This window comes from Erinaceus europaeus, unplaced genomic scaffold, assembly GCF_950295315.1.
Source record: "Erinaceus europaeus unplaced genomic scaffold, mEriEur2.1 scaffold_398, whole genome shotgun sequence".
Classification (NCBI taxonomy): Eukaryota; Metazoa; Chordata; class Mammalia; order Eulipotyphla; family Erinaceidae; genus Erinaceus; species Erinaceus europaeus.
In genome coordinates this window covers 37,750-61,033 of record NW_026648076.1, presented here as the reverse complement: position 1 = coordinate 61,033, position 23,284 = coordinate 37,750, and the positions used below count along the sequence as shown (strand labels likewise).

The window sequence follows — 23,284 nt, the reverse complement described above, 5'->3', positions numbered from 1 at the left end:
GAGTGTGAGTGTGAGAGTGTGTGTTATGTGTGAGTGTGAGTGAGTTGTGTGTTGTGAGTGTGTGTATTAGTGTGTGTGAGTATGTGTGAGTGTGTGTGAGTGTGTGTGTGTATGAGTGTGTGTGTGAGTGACTGTGTTGAGTGTGAGTGTGTGTGTTGTTTGTGTGAGTGTGTATGAGTGTGTGTGTGAGTGTATGTGTGTGAGTGAGTGTGTGTGTTGTGTGTGAGTGAGTGTGTCAGTGTGTATGAGTGGAGTGAGTATGTGTGTGAGTGTGTGTGAGTGTGCGAGTGTACGTGTGAGAGTGTGTGTGAGTATGTGCATTGTGTGTGAGTGTGTGCAAGTGTACATTTGAGAATGAGTATGTGCATTGTGTGTGTATATGTGTGTGTGTGAGTCTGCGAGTGTACATGTGAGTGTGTGTGTGCATTGTGTGTGTGAGTGTGGAGTGTATGTGTGTGTGCCAGTGTGTGTGAGTGTACGTGTGAGTGTGTGCCTGTGTGTGTGAGTGTACGTGTGTGTGCCTGTGTGTGTGTGTGAGTGTATGTGTGTGTGCCTATGTGTGTGTGTAGGTGTGTGTGCTGTCCAGAACTCACCCAGGGACTCACCTCAGCTGCTTCTGCTGTGTCTGGCACGAGAGATCCCACATGTTGCTTCAGATGGGCAGGTGCCACTGGGATTTACAGCTTCCCTCCCTGCAGGTGGGGAGCAGGGACTTGAACCCGGGTCCTCGTGCACTGTGACATGTGCGCTTGGCCATGTGTGCCACAGCCCGGCCCTGGGAGGTTCTCTGTCTCTGTGCGGCTGGGTCATGGCCCCCAGGTGGGCGCCCCTCACTGTCCCCATCGCCCGTGTCCCCTCCAGGCCTCTCTCGCCCCCGGCCTCACAGTGATGACTACAGCACCATGAAGAAGATCCCCCCTCGGAAGCCCAAAAGAAGCCCGCACACCAGGCTGAGCGGGTCCTCTGAAGAGATCTCGGACCCCGGGGCGCAAGGCCCCCGGAGCAGAATTCACCTGCTGCCCCGCCCCCCAGGGGTCCCTGCCCCCGGGGCCCCCACGTCCCCCGCCCCCGAAGACGGGGAGCCCATCTATATCGAGATGCTGGGCCGTCCCAGGAGCCCCGACCCCACCGAGCCCGAGGCCGAGGCCGAGGCCGTGTACGAGGAGATGAAATACTCCCAGCCCCCCGAGAGTGTTGTTTGGGGGGTCCAGATGCCCACGGCGCGAGGGGACAGCAGGAACGGCCTCCCCCCGGAGGATGGGGACAGGGACTCTTGGGACATCCCACCCCCCTTCCCCAACCTGCTCCAACACCGCCCCCCGCTGCTGGTGTTCCCCCCGACCCCCATCACCTGCTCCCCCGCCTCCGATGAGTCTCCCCTGACGCCCCTGGAGGTGAAGAAGCTGCCGGTGTTGGAGACCAGCCTCAAGTACCCTGCGCCCAGCGAGGGCACCAGCCCACTGTCCCCCCAATACTGCAGGGGCCAGAAGGGGGACGGGGAGCGACCTGTGTCGCCAGGTGCCCTGGCCTGGATGGGCCCTCCTCAAGTGTCCCCGCCACCCACACCACCACCCGCTGCACCCTGGAGGCATTTTACTCTCCCTCCTGAGCCAGAGACACATGGCCCCGAGGTCCCCAAGGGCCACCACAAGCCAGAGACACAAGGCCCCGAGGTCCCCAAGGGCCACCACAAGCCAGGGGCCCAGAGCCCCGAGGTCCCCAAGGGCCACCACAAGCCAGGGGCCCAGAGCCCCGAGGTCCCCAAGGGCCACCAAAAGCCAGGGGCCCAGAGCCCCGAGGTCCCCAAGGGCCACCAAAAGCCAGGGCCTCACAGCCCTGAGGTCCCCAAGGGCTACCAGAAACCAGGGCCTCACAGCCCCGAGGTCCCCAAGGGCCACCACAAGCCAGGGACCCAGAGCCCCGAGGTCCCCAAGGGCCACCACAAGCCAGGGCCTCACAGCCCCGAGGTCCCCATGGGCCACCACAAGCCAGGGGCCCAGAGCCCTGAGCTCTCCAAGGGCCACCAGAAACCAGGGTCTCACAGTCCCGAGGTCCCCAAGGGCCACCACAAGCCAGGGCCTCACAGCCCCGAGGTCCCCAAGGGCCACCACAAGCCAGGGCCTTACAGCCCCGAGGTCCCCAAGGGCCACCAGAAACCAGGGTCCCACAGCCCCGAGGTCCCCAAGGGCTACCAGAAACCAGGGTCTCACAGCCCCGAGGTCCCCAAGGGCCACCAGAAACCAGGGTCCCACAGCCCCAAGGTCCCCAAGGGCCACCAGAAACCAGGGTCTCACAGCCCCGAGGTCCCCAAGGGCCACCCCCAGGTGGGGAACTCAGCCCTAGGACCTGGGCCATGCAACACCTTCTCCAAGATCCAGTACTCTCCTGCCAAGGCCGTCAGGGTGGACCACAAGAAGACCAACTCCAACGCCGCCTCCCCAGCTCCATACAGCCCCCCCAATTCCAGAGCCCTGAACAGCCCCCTGGACGAGCTGGCCAGCCTCTTCAGCTCTGGCCGGAGCGTGCTCCGCAGGTCAGCGGCCGGCAGGAGGATCAGAGAGCCCGAAGGTAGGCCGGGTGGAAGGGGCCTGCCTTTGAATCACGGTCTCATGGAGCAGTGTGTCTGTCTGTCAGCCTCTCCTCATTCTGAAACCAGTATCCATCTGTCCACCCACCCACTCATCCACCCACCTATCTATCCTTCTCCTAATCCACCCATCCTCCAGCCAACCGTCCATCCATCCACTCGCCCACTTGTTAATTCACCCATTCATCTACTCACCGACCCAGCACCCTACTCACCAACCACCCACCAACCTACCCATCGCCCATCCAGCTAGCTTCTATCATCTTCTTTATTTTTTAAACATTTTTTTAAATTTTATTTATTGATTCATGAGAAATGATAGGAGAGAGAGAAAGAACCAGACATCACTCTGGTATGTGTGCTGCTGGGGATTGAACTCAAGACCTCATGCTTGAGAGTCTAGTGCCTTATCCACTGCGCCACCACCCGGACCATGCCTCTATCATCTTCTGTCTGCCTTCATGTATCTATAGCTATATTTCCATTTGTTCTCTTCTATCTCCCGCCTGTCTTTTACTTTCCAAGACTGCCTATCTTCTTTTCCTGCGTATGTTCCTGTCGCCTGTCACTGTTTATTCATGTCGACCATCCACCTTCCACTTTCCGGAGATGCAGCTATCTTCCCAGTCTCTGAGTATCAAGCTCTCCAGGGACCAGTGACCCACAGAGTCGGAGTAGTGTTTGTGGTGCTTGTAGTAGCTCTACAAGAGGAGACTGTGACTTAGAGAGACAGATGTCTTGAGCAGCCAACAGGGATAAGTATTTGAGGATGAATATTTCATTTTGTGAGGTAGAGGTTCATGGTATAAAAATAGCATGAAATTGAGTTGTTGTTAAAATTCAGATGCTCTTGCTGGCTCTAGCCGGGCGGGTAGGCTTCACAGGCGGGTAACAGAGACGACCAGAGACATACGGCTGGGCAGGGAAGCTGTATTTCTTTATTCAGGAACAACGATTCATAAACTAAGACAAACTAATCACCAAACAGAACTCTGCTGTCTCTTTGCGGCGGCGCAAGCACTCTCTCTTACTCTCGAACTCTGCAACTCTCCAACTCTCCCACTCTGGAACTCTGGAACTCTGGAACTCTGGCCCTCTCTCCGGGTTCTTAGGGGCGGGGCCAAGCGGGCCCAAGAAACTAACTGGACTGATCCAATTCTCTTGGCGGGGGAGATCTAGAACAACCCAATGTAAAGCATACAACATCGAGTTTCATGCATTTTTATGACTTGTTCAGGATCAGATCAAGATGGACTCTGAGCCTCTGTCTCACACTCCCTACGGCACAGAGAAGCATTTCTGGCAGCTGGCATCCTCCGTGGACTCCCCAGTGTCCATCTGTCTGGATGTGCCCTGCTCTTACTGCCCTGTGAGGGTCCTCACAGCTCAGGACTGAAGGTCGTGGTGAAGGAGGCCAGAAGGGAGTGGCCGAGTCTGCAGGCAGCCTTTCCCCACTGCCGGTCTGGGCTGCTTCTGGGCCAGCTCCCCTTAGCCTGCTGAGGCCACCGAATGTGAGCTCCCCCATCCTGGGCTTTCCCTCTGGGGTTATCCCTGGGGCTCGGTGCCGGCGCTACAAAGCCACTGCTCCTGGAGGCCATTTCTTCCATTTGATTGGACAGGACAGGGAGAAATTGTGAGCATAGGAGGGAGAGAGAGAGAGAGAGAGGGAGACAGGGAGATACCTGCAGACCTGCCTCACCACCTGTGAAGTGGGGCCCCTGTGTGTGGAGAGCCGGGGCGGGAACCGGGATCCTTGTGCGGGTACTTTGCTTTAGTACTGCGCTCGCTTAACCAGCTGCGCCATCGCCCAGCCCTCGACTCCCGCGGTGTTCAAGGTGTGCAAAGATCGCCTGACTCCTTTCCGGCGCTGCTTTTAAATACTTCCCCATCGGCCTGGGGAAATATGTCATAGCATGAAACTGTGTCCATTCTTTGGACTGTCTGGGATTTCAGGCCTCCTGTCCCTGTGTTGTCCCTGCCTCATGACGGGAGACTTAGCAGGGAGACCCCCCCACCCTGAAACTCAGCGGGGGACTCCAGCCAGGGTGTGAGGGTCCTGTGGAGGACCCTGACAAGTGCATGTGGCATGCTCTCAAGGCATCCCTCTGGGCATTCCGGAGAGCAGAAGTGGGTCTGGTAAGGGAGAAAGGGACTCTTAGTGCTGGAGCCGAGCTCTGGCGCTGCCAACGGCGTCAGGAACCCACCCAGTGCCAACGGCGTCAGGAACCCACCCAGCTTGACTGTGAGACCAGCACCGAGTGTCCCCCGCAGTGAATCCCATGGAGGTCACTAACGGTGTCCTTCAGTCTGAGGACCACGTCCCGTCACAGTGAGAGGTCTCCCGGGAGACCGTCCTTCTGTTAGGTAAAGACAGTCTGTTCTCACCTGGCTGGGAGGACTTGCTTCCCGAGGATCCAGTGGGCAGCGATGAACTGACCCTCGGGGCGCCGAGATGAATCGTTTCTGGTGTGGCTGTGAATGTAGGAGGCCGTGCTTTGTCTGTCATGGCTGGGGGGTTCCAGGGGTTCTCCAGTCTCCCCTTCACCTGGAGACGGCACGGCTGTAGACGGCTGCGTTGCTGTAGGCACTTCCGGCTACAATAGGAGGTACGGCGAGTTGTGTCTGGGAAGTGAGGTTGGATTGTGTGTGTGTGTGTGTGTGTGTGTGTGTGTGTGTGTGTGTGTGTGTGAGTGTGTGAGTTTGATGCAGAATTCGCAGCTGTTGTGTTGTGTTGTGTTGTATTGAAATGGTTCATGTTCGGTTATCTCTTGGGTAGTGGATCTCAGGCACATGAAATCACAGAATTTCTAAGGCAGAGAGCGGGAGCGGGAGAGGGAGAGAGAGAGAGCGAGAGAGAGAGAGAGAGAGAGAAGAAGGGAGAGAGAGAGGAGAGGAGAGAGTCAGGCTGACAGTGACTTGGTCACAGGAATTCTGTCCCCAGAGTTAACGACTATTCTCTTGAGGCCAAGTATAGCGTACCTGGTAGAGTGCACACATTACAGTGTTCAGGGACCCAGGTTCAAGCCCCCAGTCCCCATCTGCAGAGGGAAAGCTTCACAAATGGTGAAGCTGTCTTGCAGGTGTCTCTCTCTACCTCTGTCCCTCCACCTTTCTCTTGGTTTATCTGTCTCTATCTTAAATAAATAATATAAATAAATAAAAATATATAAAAAAATAAACATTTTTAAAATTACTGTTTCCTTAGTTGTACACATGATAGTGGCCAGGCCTATAGGGAGGGGAAAGAGAGCAAAGCAAAGAAGGCTCTAGAACGTTCTGCTTGCCGGGGGCTGATGGTGATGCACCAGATGAAGCACACACAGCACAAAGCACAGCGACTGCCACAGGGATCCAGGTTCAAGCCCCCGGCAGGGAGGAAGCTTCAAAATTGGTGAGGAGGTCTGCAGGTGTCTGTCTTTCTCTCCCTCTCTATCTCTCCCTCCTCTCTCAATTTCTCTCTGTCCTATCCAATAAAATGGAAAAATTGGCTTCTAGTAAGTGGATAAAAACAAGGGCAACAAAAAAGGAAAATAAATAAATAAATGAAATTTTTTTTTAAAAAAAAGTTTACCAGGTAAATATTTTCATATATATATATATACATATATATTTATTTATTTATTTCCTTTTGTTGCCTTTTATTGTTGTAATTAATAATGCAATCGTTGTTGGACAGGACAGAGAGAAATGGAGAGAGGAGGGGAAGACAGAGAGGGGGAGAGAAAGACAGACACCTGCAGACCTGCTTCACCGCCTGTGAAGCGACTCCCCTGCAGGTGGGGAGCCAGGGGCTCGAACCGGGATCCTTATGCTGGTCCTTGTGCTTCGTGCCACGTGCCCTTAACCCGCTGCGCCACCGCCCGCCCCCCTTGGCCTGTATTTCTTCAGGCGTCTCCTCCTTGTCTCCTCCCCAGTGAAGCCGCGTCTGCTAAGTCAGTGTCACCACACTACGTGCTGCTTCACACTGTCCAGAGATGCCTGAGGAATCATCCCTCCAGCCCCAGTCCTCTGGGGAGACCTTTCCCAGCCCACAGGACTCGCTGGTTCCGTTCCAGGTGGCACCCTTCCTAACAAGCTGCAGAAGCTGGTACAGAGCAGGGCCCAGGGACAGGCTCGGGGAGTGCTCTCCTCACAGTAAAGGTGCTGGGTACTCTGCATCGGCTCAGTCAGTGCAGGAAGCGAGGAGAAAGACCTACAGAAGACACCAGAAAGGACCTCATCAAATAACCACCCCTCAGGCCTCCACACCTCCTCTCCTACCCCTACCTCACTTCCCTCGGCCACTGGCAGGCTAACCCCGTCAGATAAAGTAAGGGCGACAAAGGCTGGGTGAGGGGCAGAGACCAGCACACTCTAATGAAGGCCTTTGGTCACTGTCAGCCCACCCCATCATCCGGGGCCCTGGTGAGGGATCCTGGGACTCCCACACAGACATGATGGGCCTACACGTCTCTCCACCATCACTGTCACCTCCATCGGGAACGTCAGCACAAGCCCTCCTGGGGCCTCTCCAGGACCTGCCCTCACTGCAGAGCAGCCATGGCGGGGACTCCCCACGCTCTGCAGGGAGGCTGGTCAGCCTGCTCTGCCCCTCGAGGAAGACGGGTCCTGACATGAGAGCAGCCTGGAAGGTTCCATCTGTGCCCATGGACTGTGAGCTCAGACTGACAGGGACTCGGAGGCCACACGGGCTCCTGTGCTGACTGTGAACAGACGCGGGGCCTGGAGCAGATGGATGGGGTAGATAGTTAATGAGATTTATATATTTTTCTTCAAGTTTGGGAGCTGCTCTGCCCTGGTCCAGATGTCTAGCTCTATTCTCAACTCTGACAGCATCTTCCCAGACAAAACGTCCAGTCCACCTTAATGCTAGCTATTAGGCTCAGGCAGAAATTATTAAAGTCACAGGCTGCTTGTGTTTTGAAAGATAAGTGTCCGCTTCCTCTGCTCCCTGGGACCAACTGACAAATCCACACAGGACAGGGGACCCCATCCTGAGATGCTGAGCCTCAGCCTCTCCTGGTGCTGCTGGATGGGGGCTCTCAGAGCCTCTGTCCTGAGCTGTTTGCTTGCTCACCACCACCCTCTCTGTCCCTCCCACGCTCCCTCTGCGGGCACGGGGACCCAAGACTCGTGGGCACCTGTGCGTGGCTCCCTGCCCAAGGGGCTGGCCGCGTGCTGGCCTCACAAAGCCTCCCTCTTCACTCTGCTGCTGCAGCCCACAAGCCCTCGTCTGTCCAACACCAGAGTCCTTTGGGAAGCCGGCTGAGTGTCCCCAGGAGGGGTCTGGGGGAAGACAGCCTCTGCAGCTGTCGGCCCTCCAGCAACTTGCTCCCTGGCCCTGGGCTCTCGCCACTCAGAATCTCGCTGTCTGCCAGGGAAGGGGTGTTCCACCAGCTCCCTGGCCTCTGAACCCCTCGGCTCACCCCTGTTTGAGACCTGAAGCTTCGTGGCGGCCTAGCTGGCTCTCCATCCATCACCCTTTGGAAACGAGCTGGGCTTCTGAGTCAGCGCACCCAGAGCCCTGCATGCCTGGGCATTATCACAATCTTGATTTTTTTTAATGTCAGGGACTAATGGTTACAGCCAATAATAAATGCAGTTGCTGGTACATGTGTAACATTTCTTTTTATAAATTTTTTAAAATATTTATTTATTTATTCCTTTTTTATTGCCCTTGTCATCATTGTTGGATAGGCCAGAGAGAAATGGAGAGAGGAGGGGAAGTCAGAGAGAGGGAGAGAAAGACAGACACCTGCAGACCTGCTTCACCGCCTGGGAAGCGACTCCCCTGCAGGTGGGGAGCCGGGGGCTCGAACCGGGATCCTGACGCCGGTCCTTGCGCTTTGTGCCACCCACTGTGCTACCGCCCGACTCCCGTAACATTTCTTTTTTAAAAATATTTATTTATTGTTGGACAGGAACAGAGAGAAATTGAGAGGAGAATGGGAGATAGAGACAGGCAGAGAGACACCTGCAGCCCTGCTTCACCACTCGTGAAGCTTTCCCCCTGCAGGTGAAGACCGGGGCTTGAACCTGGATCCTTGTGCCCTGTAATGTGTGCGCTCAACCAGGTGCGCCACCACCCGGCCCTCATGTGTAAAATTTCTCAGTTTTCTGCAGGACACTCTTCCCCCAACCCAGACTAGGTCCTCCACCATCAGCCCCCCCAATATTCCAACTCCTGTCCACGTTCTGCTTGGTGTCTCCCCTTCTGCTTCTTCTACTTCTGCCCATGAGTGAGACCATACCATCTTCATTTTCCTTCAGACTTAGAGCCACAGAAAATTTTGATGCAATCCCCATCAAGGTCCCACCAGTTTTTTAAAAATATTTATTTATTTATTCCCTTTTGTTGCCCTTGTTGTTTTATTGTTGTAGCTGTTATTGTTGTTGATGTAGTTGTTTGATAGGATAGAGAAATGGAGAGAGGAGGGGAAGACAGAGAGGAGGAGAGAAAGACAGACACCTGCAGACCTGCTTCACCGCCTGTGAAGCGACTCCCCTGCAGGTGGGGGGCCGGGGGCTCAAACCAGGATCCTTACGCCGGTCCTTGCACTTTATGGGTCCCACCAGATTTTTAAAAAAGAGAATAGAAGAAAAATTGGAACAAGAAAATACCTAGAATTGCTAAAGCAATCTTGAGGGAAAGAAAGAAAGAAGGAAAGAAAGAAAGAGAGAAAGAAAGAGAAAGAACAGAACTGGAGGCATCACACTCCCAGATCTCAGACTATATTGCAGGGCCATCATTATCAAAAGTGCCTGGCACAGGAACAAAAATAGACACTCTGACCAGTGGCATAGAATGGAGAGCCCAGAAGTCAGCCCCCACACCTGTGGACATCTCATCTTTGACAAGGGGGCCCCAGCTACTAAATGGAGGAAGAGTCTCTTCTACTCAGGGTGCTGGAGAAATTGGATTGAAACCAGGAGAAGAATGAAGCTGAACCACGGCATCTCACCAAACACAAAAGTTAATGCCAGGAGGGTCAAGGACCTGGAGGTTGGAACAGAAACTATCAGATACTTAGAGGAAAGACCAGCAGAACTCTTTCCTACCTGTTTATTTGTTTACTTGCTGCCACTCCTGTCGCCCTGCCCCCAGGTGTGGAGGGAGACAGACCCTGAGGTCACTCTGCCCCCAGGAGTGGAGGGTGACAGACCCTGAGGTCACCCTGCCCCCAGGTGTGGAGGGAGACAGACCCTGAGGTCATCCTGCCCCCAGGTGTGGAGGGAGACAGACCCTGAGGTCATCCTGCCCCCAGGTGTGGAGGGAGACAGACCCTGAGGTCACCCTGCCCCCAGGTGTGAAGGGAGACAGACCCTGAGGTCACCCTGCCTCCAGGTGTGGAGGGAGACAGACCCTGAGGTCACCCTGCCCCCAGGAGTGGAGGGTGACAGACCCTGAGGTCATCCTGCCCCCAGGAGTGGAGGGTGACAGACCCTGAGGTCACCCTGCCTCCAGGTGTGGAGGGAGACAGACCCTGAGGTCATCCTGCCTCCAGGTGTGGAGGGAGACAGACCCTGAGGTCACCCTGCCCCCAGGAGTGGAGGGTGACAGACCCTGAGGTCATCCTGCCCCCAGGTGTGGAGGGTGACAGACCCTGAGGTCATCCTGCCCCCAGGAGTGGAGGGTGACAGGCCCTGAGGTCACCCTGCCTCCAGGTGTGGAGGGAGACAGACCCTGAGGTCACCCTGCCCCCAGGTGTGGAGGGAGACAGACCCTGAGGTCACCCTGCCCCCAGGTGTGGAGGGAGACAGACCCTGAGGTCACCCTGCCCCCAGGTGTGGAGGGAGACAGACCCTGAGGTCACCCTGCCTCCAGGTGTGGAGGGTGACAGGCCCTGAGGTCACCCTGCCTCCAGGTGTGGAGGGAGACAGACCCTGAGGTCATCCTGCCTCCAGGTGTGGAGGGAGACAGACCCTGAGGTCACCCTGCCCCCAGGAGTGGAGGGTGACAGACCCTGAGGTCACCCTGCCCCCAGGAGTGGAGGGTGACAGACCCTGAGGTCATCCTGCCCCCAGGAGTGGAGGGTGACAGGCCCTGAGGTCACCCTGCCCCCAGGTGTGGAGGGAGACAGACCCTGAGGTCACCCTGCCCCCAGGTGTGGAGGGAGACAGACCCTGAGGTCACCCTGCCCCCAGGTGTGGAGGGAGACAGACCCTGAGGTCACCCTGCCCCCAGGTGTGGAGGGAGACAGACCCTGAGGTCACCCTGCCCCCAGGTGTGGAGGGAGACAGACCCTGAGGTCACCCTGCCTCCAGGTGTGGAGGGTGACAGGCCCTGAGGTCACCCTGCCTCCAGGTGTGGAGAGTGACAGGCCCTGAGGTCACCCTGCCCCCAGGTGTGGAGAGAGACAGACCCTGAGGTCACCCTGCCTCCAGGTGTGGAGGGAGACAGGCCCTGAGGTCATCCTGCCCCCAGGAGTGGAGGGTGACAGACCCTGAGGTCATCCTGCCCCCAGGAGTGGAGGGTGACAGACCCTGAGGTCATCCTGCCTCCAAGTGTGGAGGGAGACAGGCCCTGAGGTCACCCTGCCCCCAGGAGTGGAGGGAGACAGACCCTGAGGTCACCCTGCCTCCAAGTGTGGAGGGAGACAGACCCTGAGGTCACCCGGCCTCCAGGTGTGGAGGGAGACAGACCCTGAGGTCACCCTGCCCCCAGGTGTGGAGGGAGACAGACCCTAAGGTCACCCTGCCCCCAGGTGTGGAGGGAGACAGACCCTGAGGTCATCTCTCCTAACATTTCTCCCCCTCTGGGAATATGGACCAAAATTCTTTTTTTTTAACCAGTGTACTACCGTTCACCTCTACCTTATGGTGGTATGGGGGATTGAACCTGGGAATTTGGAGCCTCAGCCTCAGTCTGTTTGCATAACCATTATGCTATCTACCCTCTGCCCTGGACCTAAGGAGTCGTGAGGATTGAACACTCAGACCCGCAGGTGGTAGCACGTGAATTAGCTGGAGAAACCGTCTCTCCAAGCTAGCCGCTAGCCGTGAAGCTCCAGCCCCGCTGCTCAAGCAGAGACAAAGACAGGCTTCTCACCATCTTAGAAATGTCCCAGGGAGTCGGGCAGTGGCGCAGTGGGTTAAGCGCACATGGCACAAAGCTCAAGGACCGGCGTAAGGATCCTGGTTCGAGCCCCCAGCTCCCCACCAACAAGGGAGTCGCTTCACAGGCAGTGAAGCAGGTCTTCAGGTGTCTCTCTTTCTCTCCCCCTCTCTGTCTTCCCCTCCTCTCTCCATTTCTCTCTGTCCTATCCAACAACGAACAACATCAACAATGGCAATAATAATAACCACAATGAGGCTACAACAACAAGTGTTGGGTAGTATGGCAGCTCCCCCGGCTTAAAGCTTCTGTCTCTAATCCTGCTTAACTAAGCACCACCCTGCCTGCAGGGCACTGGTTTAATCCCCCCTGGTTCACGATGTCTTTTTGCTCCGCCCCCTCTCCTTGTCACACCCTGATTTGCACCAGTCACTTTTTGCTCCACCCTCTCTATGTCACATCCTGTTTACACCCTACTTGGCGAGTATATATATAAGGACAGGATTGTGATTAGAGATGGCTTAGATTGCACTGCGTTCCGCATGAATAAAGAGATACTGCTTCCCAGCCTCAGCCATGAGTCCCTGGTTGTCTGTCTTCCGCCCGCGAAGCTAGCCCGGCAAACAAGGGCAACAAAAGGGGGGAAAATGGCCTCCAGGAGTGGTGGGTTCATGGTGCAGGCAACAAGCCCAGCAATAACCCTGGAGGGAAAAAAAAAGAAAGAAAGAAATGTCCCAGCACAGCCAAGAGGCCACCATCACCTGGAATGTTCTGTGATGCCCTGTGGCGGTGGGGGGGACATGTTCAGTCTGTGGAGGTGATTATCTTTCAAAGCAGTGACTATTTCCAGCTGCCGTTAGTATTATCTTTAGCAACGTGTCTGTGGCAGGAAGATGGGATGCGGGGGGAGGGCCAGCGACCCACACAGCTCAGGGTGTGTCATTCCCCATGGAGGTGAGAATCTGGAAGCTTCAGGGAGAGGCCAGGAACGTGTGGGCTCAGCTCAGAGCTGTGTAGACAGATGTGTTTCTTTTTGTATTACCTGAGAGGGAGGGAGAGAGGGGGGCAGATACAAGGATGGGTGGGTGGATGGATGGATGGGTGGGTGGATGGATGGATGGATGGATGGATGGATGGATGGATGGATGGATGCAGTGGTACACCTGGTTAACACACATAATACTAAGTGCAGAGACCTGCTCAAAGATCTGAGTTCTAGCCCCCAGCTCCCCAGCTGCAGGGGGGCAGCTCCACAAGTGGTGAAGCAGGTCTGCAGGTGTCTGTCTGTCTCTCTCCCTCTATCTCTCTCCTCCTCTCTCAATTTCTCTCTGTCTTGGCCAATAAAATGGGAAAAATGGCCGCCAGGAGCTGTGGATTCACGGTGCTCCAGCGATGACCCTGGAGACAAATGAATAAAGAGCTCTGGGCATGTGGGCAGAGGCCCGGCTGGGCCCTGGTGCAGCCCGTGCCCAGCAGGACCACGTCAGGTGGGCAGGCCGTGCCTCTGTCCCCCAGCTGCTGTCCCAGCCTCTCCCCAGCTGGGACCGGAAGAGAATCACCTCGGTGTCGTGTGTTTGCAGGCTTTGAAAGGAACATGAACCTCAGGACGCAGGACGGCCCTCCCAGGACCCCAGAGGTCACCTCAGAGACTCCGGACAGAAACGCCAACAGCCGTGACTCTGTCTTCTCCGAAGTGCTGTTCAGCTCGGTCACGGCGGAAAATGGAAACTCCCTCCCAGGCGGTGAGCACTTCTGCGCACGGAGTGATAGAAGCCGCCGTCTTCACGCTATTTCTTCTTTCTTTTTCTTACTTATTCATTTATCTATTTCACCACTCCCAGCATCAAAGGTCTGTGTCCCCACCCCCATAGGTAGCACGCCAGTTCTCCTACAGTCCTGAAAACAGGTTGACGTTTTTATTTATGTCACATGAGTGAAGCCATCCTGCAGTTGTCCTTCTCCTGACTGGCTTCACTGAGCATCATCTTCTCCAGCTCCATCCACTTTACCCCAAGGACACACCCATCCCTTTTCATTGCTGTATAGTACTCTGTTGAGTGTCTGTCCTGTAACTTTTGTATCCAGTCATCTGTGGAAGGGCATTCAGGTTGTTTCCAGGTTTCTGCTATTGTGAAATAAGCCTATGTGAACATGGGAGGGGGGTTCATGTGCCCCTTGGAATCAGTGTGATTTTATCCTTTGAGTAAATGCCCAGCAGCAGGATTGCTGGGTCCTGCAGCATCTCCAGCCGCATCTGTTTAAGGATCCTATGCACTGCTCTCCAGAGGCGGCACCAGCCTGCACCACTCCCCGCCAGCAGCGCAGCAGAGACCCCTCTCCCCTCACCCTCTCACACGGGGCCCTGGTGTCACTGATGGAGCCCATTCTCACAGGTGTGAGGTGGGTCCCCGGTGTGGTGTTACTCTGCATTTCTCTGGTGATGAGTGAATTGGAGCGTTTCCTCATATGCCTGTGGCCGTGTGTGTCTCTTCTTTAGAGAACCATCTCTTCAGATCTCCTGTCCAATTTTTATTGGGTTGTTCTTTTTCTTTTTGTTGAGCTGCAGGAATTCTTTAGAGATGTTTGATCTTTTTTTTCTTTTTTTGTATTTTTATTATTGCTGTCAGGGTTATTGCTGGGGCTTGGTGCCTGTGCAACAAAGCCACTGTTCCCAATAGACAAGAAGAAATTGAGAGGGGAGGATGAGACAGAGCTGGGGGCCAGGTGGTGACACACCTGGTTACGAGCACAGATCAGGTCAGAGCCACCATGCTCCCCTGCAAGGAGGCAGCTTCACAGGTGGTGTAGCAGGTCTGCAGGTAGCTCTCTGTCTCTCTGCCGATCTCCCCACCCCCTCTCTCTAGTCAATAAAAAAATTAATTATTTTATTGAGCTTCCTGAAAAATCACAACCACAAACATTCGCCAGCTGTCGCCCATCCCTGGATGTCAAAGCCGAGAGTCCTGTCAGGTGTGACAGCCCAGGGATTATGGGTGTTGGGGTTCATGACTATGAACCACCATATAGCCAGGAAAACACAGCATGGAAGTAGACAGCTACCTCTACCCTCCCCCAAAAGCACACACTTGAAAAGTTGGTGTTTACTTTGCCCCAGAAGACAAAATAGTGAGAATAGTAGAGACAAAAGTAAATTAAAAAGCCAAGTAGAGATTTTGGAACTGAACATACAGGCAGGACACTAAGGACCATAGAGGGTGAGCTGGAAACTGATTGACAAGTCTATGAGAAAGCAAGGAGGCCGGGAAGGGCAGTGGCGCCCAGGAGAGCTCACATTCACATCCTGGTAGAGCTCACACTCACATCATGGTAGAGCTCACACTCACATCCCAGGAGAACTCACACTCACATCTCAGGAGAGCTCACACATCCCAGGAGAGCTCACACTCACATCCTGGTAGAGCTCACACTCACATCCCAGGAGAACTCACACTCACATCCTGGTAGAGCTCACACTCACATCCCAGGAGAGCTCACACTCACATCCCAGGAGAGCTCACACATCCCAGGAGAGCTCACACTCACATGACAGGAGAGCTCACAATCACATCCTGGTAGAGCTCACACTCACATCGCAGGAGAGCTGACACTCACATCCTGGTAGAGCTCACACTCACATCCCAGGAGAGCTCACACTCACATCCCAGGAGAGCTCACACTCACATCCCAATAGAGCTCACACTCACATATGGTAGAGCTCACACTCACATTCCAATAGATCTCACACTCACATCCTAGGAGAGCTCACACTCACATCCCAATAGAGCTCACACTCACATATGGTAGAGCTCACACTCACATTCCAATAGATCTCACACTCACATCTCAGGAGAGCTCACACATCCCAGGAGAGCTCACACTCACATCCTGGTAGAGCTCACACTCACATCCCAGGAGAACTCACACTCACATCCTGGTAGAGCTTACACTCACATCCCAGGAGAGCTCACACTCACATCCCAGGAGAGCTCACACATCCCAGGAGAGCTCACACTCACATGACAGGAGAGCTCACAATCACATCCTGGTAGAGCTCACACTCACATCGCAGGAGAGCTGACACTCACATCCTGGTAGAGCTCACACTCACATCCCAGGAGAGCTCACACTCACATCCCAGGAGAGCTCACACTCACATCCCAATAGAGCTCACACTCACATATGGTAGAGCTCACACTCACATTCCAATAGATCTCACACTCACATCCTAGGAGAGCTCACACTCACATCCTGGTAGAGCTCACACTCACATCCCAATAGAGCTCACACTCACATCCCAGGAGAGCTCACATTCACATCCTGGTAGAGCTCACACTCACATCCCAGGAGATCTCACACTCACATCCCAGGAGAGCTCACACTCATATCCCAGGAGAGCTCACACTCACATCCCAGGAGAGCTCACACTCATATCCCAGGAGAGCTCACCCTCACATCCCTGGAGAGCTCACACTCATATCCCAGGAGAACTCACCCTCACATCCTGGTAGAGCTCACACTCACATCCCAGGAGAGCTCACACTCACATCCCAGGAGAGCTCACACTCACATCCTGGTAGAGCTCACACTCACATCCCAGGAGAGCTCACACTCACATCCCAGGAGAGCTCACACTCACATCCCAGGAGAGCTACACTCACATCCCAGGAGAGCTCACCCTCACATCCTGGTAGAGCTGACACTCACATCCCAGGAGAGCTCACACTCACATCACAGGAGAGCTCACACTCACATCCCAGGAGAGCTCACACTCACATCACAGGAGAGCTCACACTCACATCCTGGTATTTCTCACACTCACATCCTGGTAGAGCTCACACTCACATCCCAGGAGAGCTCACACTCACATCCTGGTAGAGCTCACACTCACATCCCAGGAGAGCTCACACTCACATCACAGGAGAGCTCACACTCACATCCTGGTATTTCTCACACTCACATCCTGGTAGAGCTCACACTCACATCCCAATAGAGCTCACACTCACATCCCAGGAGAGCTGACACTCACATCCCAGGAGAGCTCACACTCACATCCCAGGAGAGCTTACACTCACATCCCAGAAGAACTCACACTGACATCCCAAGAGAGTTCACACTCACATCCCAGGAGAGCTCACACTCACATCCTGGTAGAGCCCACACTCACATCCCAGGAGAGCTCACACTCACATCCCAGGAGAGCTCACACTCACATCACAGGAGAGCTCACACTCACATCCCAGGAGAGCTCACCCTCACATCCCGGTAGAGCTAACACTCACATCCCAGGAGAGTTCACACTCACATCCTGGTAGAGCTCACACGCACATACCTGGAGAGCTCACACTCACATCCTGGTAGAGCTCACACTCACATCCCTGGAGAGCTCACACTCACATCCCAGGAGAGCTCAAACTGACATCCCAGGAGAGCTCACACTCACATCCCAATAGAGCTCACACTCACATCCCAGGAGAGCTGACACTCACATCCCAGGAGAGCTCACACTCACATCCCAGGAGAGCTTATACTCACATCCCAGAAGAACTCACACTGACATCCCAAGAGAGTTCACACTCACATCCCAGGAGAGCTCACACTCACATCCTGGTAGAGCCCACACTCACATCCCAGGAGAGCTCACACTCACATCCCAGGAGAGCTCACACTCACATCACAGGAGAGCTCACACTCACATCCCAGGAGAGCTCACACTCACATCCTTGTTGAGCTCACACTGACATCCCAAGAGAGCTCACACTCACATCCCAGGAGAGCTCACACTCACATCCTGGTAGAGCTCACACTCACATCCCAGAAGAGTTCACACATCCCAGGAGAGCTCACACTCACATCCCAGGAGAGCTAACACTCACATCCCAGTAGTGCTCACACTCACATATGGTAGAGGTCACACTCACATCTCAGGAGAGCTCACACATCCCAGGAGAGCTCACACTCAAATCCTGGTAGAGCTCACACTCACATCCCAGGAGAGCTCACACTCACATCCCAGGAGAGCTCACACTCACATCCCAGGAGAGCTCACACTCACATCCTGGTAGAGCTCACACTCACATCCCAGGAGAGCTCACCCTCACATCCCAGGAGAGCTGACACATCCCAGGAGAGCTTACACTCACATCCCAGGAGAGCTCACATTCACATCCCAGGAGAGCTCACATTCACATCCCAGGAGAGCTCACACTCACATCCCTGGAGAGCTCACACATCCCAGGAGAGCTCACACTCACATCCCAGGAGAGCTCACACTCACATCCTCATAGAGTTCACACTCACATCCCAGGAGAGCTCACACTCACATCCTGGTAGAACCCACACTCACATCCCAGGAGAGCTCACACTCACATCCCAGGAGAGCTCACACTCACATCCCAGGAGAGCTCACCCTCACTTCCTGGTAGAGCTCACACTCACATCCCAGGAGAGCTCACACTGACATCCTGGTAGAGCTCACACTCACATCCCAGGAGAGCTCACACTCACATCCCAGGAGAGCTCACATTCACATCCCAGGAGAGCTTACACTCACATCCCAGAAGAGCTCACACTGACATCCCAAGAGAGTTCACACTCACATCCCAGGAGAGCTCACACATCACATCCTGGTAGAGCCCACACTCACATCCCAGGAGAGCTCACACTCACATCCCAGGAGAGCTCACACTCACATCCTTGTTGAGCTCACACTGACATCCCAAGAGAGCTCACACTCACATCCCAGGAGAGCTCACACTCACATCCTGGTAGAGCTCACACTCACATCCCAGGAGAGTTCACACATCCCAGGAGAGCTCACACTCACATCCCAGGAGAGCTAACACTCACATCCCAGTAGTGCTCACACTCACATATGGTAGAGGTCACACTCACATCTCAGGAGGGCTCACACTCACATCCCAGGAGAGCTCACACTCACATCCCAGGAGAGCTCACACTCACATCCCAGGAGAGCTCACACTCACATCCCAGGAGAGCTCACACTCACATCCCAGGAGAGCTGACACTCACATCCCAGGAGAGCTCACACTCACATCCTGGTAGAGCTCACACTCACATCCCAGGAGAGCTCACACTCACATCACAGGAGAGCTCACACTCACATCCCAGGAAGAGGGCTCCAACCCCCCCACCCCTCTTTCTCCAAGATTTATCCACATATTCCTTTTTGGATAGAGGCAAAGAGAACTTGAGAGGGGAGGAGGACACAGAGCATGAGAGAAGGGGCCAGATGGCCACACACCTGTTTAAACACTCACATTGCCACATGCAGGACCCAGGTTCAAGCCTCTAGTCCTTACCTGCAGAGGGGAAGCTTCACCTATGTCTCTCTGTCTCTGTCCCTCTCTATCTCCCTTTCCCTTCTCAATTTCTGTCTCTATCCAATAGTAAATAAATAATAAAAAAGAGATAAAATAATAAAAAAACAAAATAATAATAAAATAATAGTACAATAAATAATAATAATAACAGACACCTGCAACCCTGCTTCACCACTTGTAAAGCTTCCCCCCTGCAGGTGGAGAGTGGGGGCCTTAAACCAGGTCCTTGCACATTCTAACAGGTGTGCTTAACCACCTCCAGTTCCATGAGACTCCACTTCCTCCATCCTGTCCCTGGCTTCCTTCCCGGTGGAGTCTGAGTGTGTTTCTGACCTAAGCTGCTTCCAGGCTGGCTCACCAAGGAGGTGGGCAGGGTGGGTGTAGGCTTAGCCCTGGGAGGAGTCCGGTCCTTTGGTCCCTGCAGAATATTCTGTTGATCCTCAGCAGCAAAACAACAAGATTGTCCTTGTCGCCTGACTTTTCTTGGTCTTGACCCACAGCACTCAGCGCTCAGTATGAGCTACTTGCCCTGCTCCAGCCAACACTCTTTCTGTTCCGTAGGGGAAACTGGCATCAGCAAAATGCAGGGGGATTTTTTTTCTATGCACAGCAAGTGGTTGTAGAAAAAGACACAACAGATACCAAAAATGTTTAGCTTCAAAGAAAAGACCAAAAAATATAGAGAGAGATAGATGTTGGCCCATAGTGGCATGGCTCTGAAACGTGCAGGATCAGGAAGGAGGACTGGGCTTCCTGAACATCCTACAGGGAAGAAAAATAATAGTAAAACTGCCGCGAATCCCGTTGCCTGGCAACGGTGCAGGGTGGCAACACTCCACAGCGCAGACTTCTAGTTTGCCCAAGGAGACGGAGAGCCAGGTGCCTGTCCGCACCACCCACTTGGCTTTGGTCTGTGTACAGTCAGAGCCCTGTGTGCATGTAGCGTGGGCTTCATCTGTGTCCACTGTGAGGAGGCCACAGGATATGTGCCATCCACAAAGGAAGGTCCTTAGAGCCCATAGCTGACTGTTGACTGTACTCAGCACAGCACCCCATCATGGAGAATGACTGAGCCCAATGTACTGGATGTTAGAATAACCTCCAGATTTCCTTGCCTAAAAATAGGCCTTTTTCAATGATTAGAACAGGCATTTGCTAAGGTTTCCTTCCTTCCTTCTTCCCTTCCTTCTTGCCTCCCTTCCTCCCTCCCTTCCTTCCTTCCTTTATTTCCCTCCAGGGTTATAACTGGGGCTCAGTGTCTGCACTATGAATCCACAGCTCCTGGAGGCCATTTTTTCCCACTTTATTTGACAGGATGGAGAGACATTGAGAGGGGAGGGGGAGATAGAGAGGGAGAGAGAAAGAGAGACACCTGAAGCCCTGCTTCACTGCTTGTGAAGTGTCCCCCTGCAGGTGGGGAGCCGGGGGCTTTGTTGGTATACTTCTAATTCTGCTTTTAAAAAACCCCTTCTGTTTCATTAGTTTAATCCCCCCTGCTTAACACCATTCTATTTACATAACACTTCATTCTATTTACATAACCACTGTTAACAAGCACCACCCTCCCTCCAGGCCATTGGTGGTTCAGCGGTAGAATTCTCACCTGCTCCGCCCCCTCTCCTTGTCATACCCTGATTTTCACCAGTCACTTTTCTCTCCACCCTCTCTGCGTCACATCCTGTTCCCACCCTACTGGGCTAGTATATTTATAAGGACAAGATTGTTTGTAGTAGTTAGTTTTAGCTTAGCTTGGCATAGATTGTGCTGCGTCCTGCATGAATAAAGAGATACTGCGTACAGCTCAACCATGAGTCCCTGGTCATCTGTTACCTGCCCATGAAGCCAGCCCGGCGAAAACAACAGGGCTTGAACCTGGATCCTTGAGCAGGTCCTTGCACTTAGCACTATGTGTGCTTAACTGGGTGCACCACTGCCCAGCCCCTCTGTAAGACTTTGTTTGTTAAAATGGAGTGTTCAGATTTCTGTGTATTTTTTAAAGATTTTTTTATTGTTTATTTTCCCTTTTGTTGCCCTTGTTGTTTTATTGTTGTTGTAGTCGTTGTTGTTGGATAGGACAGAGAGAAATAGAGAGAGGAGGGGAGACAGAGATGGGAAAAGACAGACACCTGAAGACCTGCTTCACCACCTGTTAAGTGACTCCCCTGCAGGTGGGAAGCCGGGGGCTCTCGAGCCGGGATCCTTACTCAGGTCCTTGCACTTCACACCATGTACGCTTAACCCACTGCGCTACCACCCGACTCCCAATTTATGTGTATTTTAGACTGATGTGTGGTCTTCTATTTATGAGGTTTATTTATTTTTATGAGAGAAAAAGAGAGGGGAAGAGACCAGAGCACAGCTCAGCTCTGGCATATGGTGGTGCCAGGGCTTGAACCTGCAGCCTCTGGCAGGCAGACAATTCCCGTGCTCTAAGGCTGAAAGTCATGATCTGATCTTTACAGAGATAACTTCTTAAGATCGCTGCTGGCCTCTTCCCCTCTGCCTGCAGGAAGGAATAGCAGAGCCATCGTGTCCGTACACTACCACCAAATAGTCTGCACATAGCAAGAATGGCGCCTAGCGCCAGCACTGACCAACATGTGCCAGGGGGACAGGGTCTCCCACAGGACTCCTCTGCCTAGCAAGGGGTAATTTATTCCTTGCTGCTTTCAATTTGGGGGCTCTTTTAGTAGTCACTGGAGATAAAAGTGAATTTAAAATGTATTCAAATAATTAAAATCAAATATACAGGCACTGAAGAAAGATGATTGTATACCCACTTACTTCCTTTAAAATGTTTTTATTTGGTATTAATAATTTGTGACAAGATTGTAAGATGACAGTGTCTAGTTCACACCACACCCACCACCACAGCTCTCTGTCCCAGCCTTTCGCCTCCCAAAGATCACCCCAGAGTTCTCACAGGACTCACAGTTTGCTTGCCTCTGTGCCACTTGGGTTTTTTTTTTTCTTTTTTCTTTTTCTTGTACGTTGATGTGCATCTGATCTCCAGAGTGAAACCATTCGGTAGCCGTCTCTCATCTCTTCACTTATCTCACTAAGCGTCATCACCTCCAGTTCCATCCACTTTGTCCCCAAAGACACAGTCTCATCTTTTTGGTGGCAGAGTAGTATTCCATGGAATATATATCCCATCATTTTTTAGCCAGTCTTCTTACTTTCAGTGAATGGAGCTAGAATGTGACTCTGTGTGGCATTTTCTCTGGCTCACTGAGAGAAAGAGATGATGGGACCTGCCTAGTGCCAGAATCCTTGATCTGGCTATGTGCTAAGGCCAGGGGTAGAAGCTGGAGTTGTCTTATAACCCAAAAAAGTTCTGAGTCTGACTCTGCAGTCAGAATTAAACTGAAGTCAGCGACTCAGCAAACAGCCCCTGAGACCAACAGACACCCCTGTGCGCCATTCTCTGAAACCCGTACGGCAGGAAGCCAGCCCTTGGGAGAATCTGGGCTCTTTTAAAAATATATTTAGACTTTTTTATCGTTATTTATTGGCTAGAGATAGCCAGAACTCATGAGGGAAGGAAATGATAGAGAGGGAGAGAGACAAGGAGACACCTGCAGCCCTGCTTCACCACTCGCAAAGCTTTCCCCCTGCAAATGAAGACGGGGGGGGGGGGGTTTGAACCCAGGTCCTTGCACATTGTAACATGTATGCCCAACCAGGTGCACCACCACCCAGCCCTGAGAATCCGGGCTCTAAACTGCAGCCCGTGCATGCATATACATTCAAGTCCCGACTCCTAGGTGCTGTTCCTTGAAGGTTTATAGGGGCCAGATTTTATTTTATTTTATTTTTTAAAAAGGAAACATTAACAAAACCATAGGGTAAGAGGGGTACAACTCCATGCAATTCCCACCACCAGAACTCCGTATCCCATCCCCTCCCCTGACAGCTTTCCTATTCTTTATCCCTCTGGGAGCATGGACCCAGGGTCATTGTGGGATGCAGACGGTGGGAGGTCTGGCTTCTGTCATTGCTTCCCCGCTGAACATGGGTGTTGACAGGTGGATCCATACTCCCAGCCTGCCTCTCTCTTTCCCTAGTGGGGCAGGGCTCTGGGGAAGCTGAGCTCCAGGACATATGGGTGGGGTCGTCTGTCCAGGGAAGTCTGGTCGGCATCATGCTAGCGTCTGGAGCCCAGTGGCTGAAAAGAGGGTTAACATACAAAGACAAACCAATTGTTGACCAACCATGGACCTAAAGGCTGGAATAGTGCAGATGAAGTGTTGGGGGGTCCTCCATTCTGTAGATAGCTAGTAGGCATATTTTAGTTATATT

The 23,284-nt window shown here is 53.4% G+C and overlaps 1 protein-coding gene across 1 annotated transcript in view; it reads left to right on the top strand.

Annotated features, from left to right (window-relative positions):
* LOC103125428 (unconventional myosin-XVI) overlaps positions 1–23,284 on the top strand; it is a 57,059-nt gene that overhangs the window by 9,975 nt on the left and 23,800 nt on the right. Inside the window, exons 4-5 of the mRNA XM_060184707.1 lie at positions 862–2,568; positions 13,223–13,384. Coding sequence (XP_060040690.1) covers positions 862–2,568; positions 13,223–13,384 — 1,869 coding nt within the window. The remainder of the gene's footprint in view (positions 1–861; positions 2,569–13,222; positions 13,385–23,284) is intronic.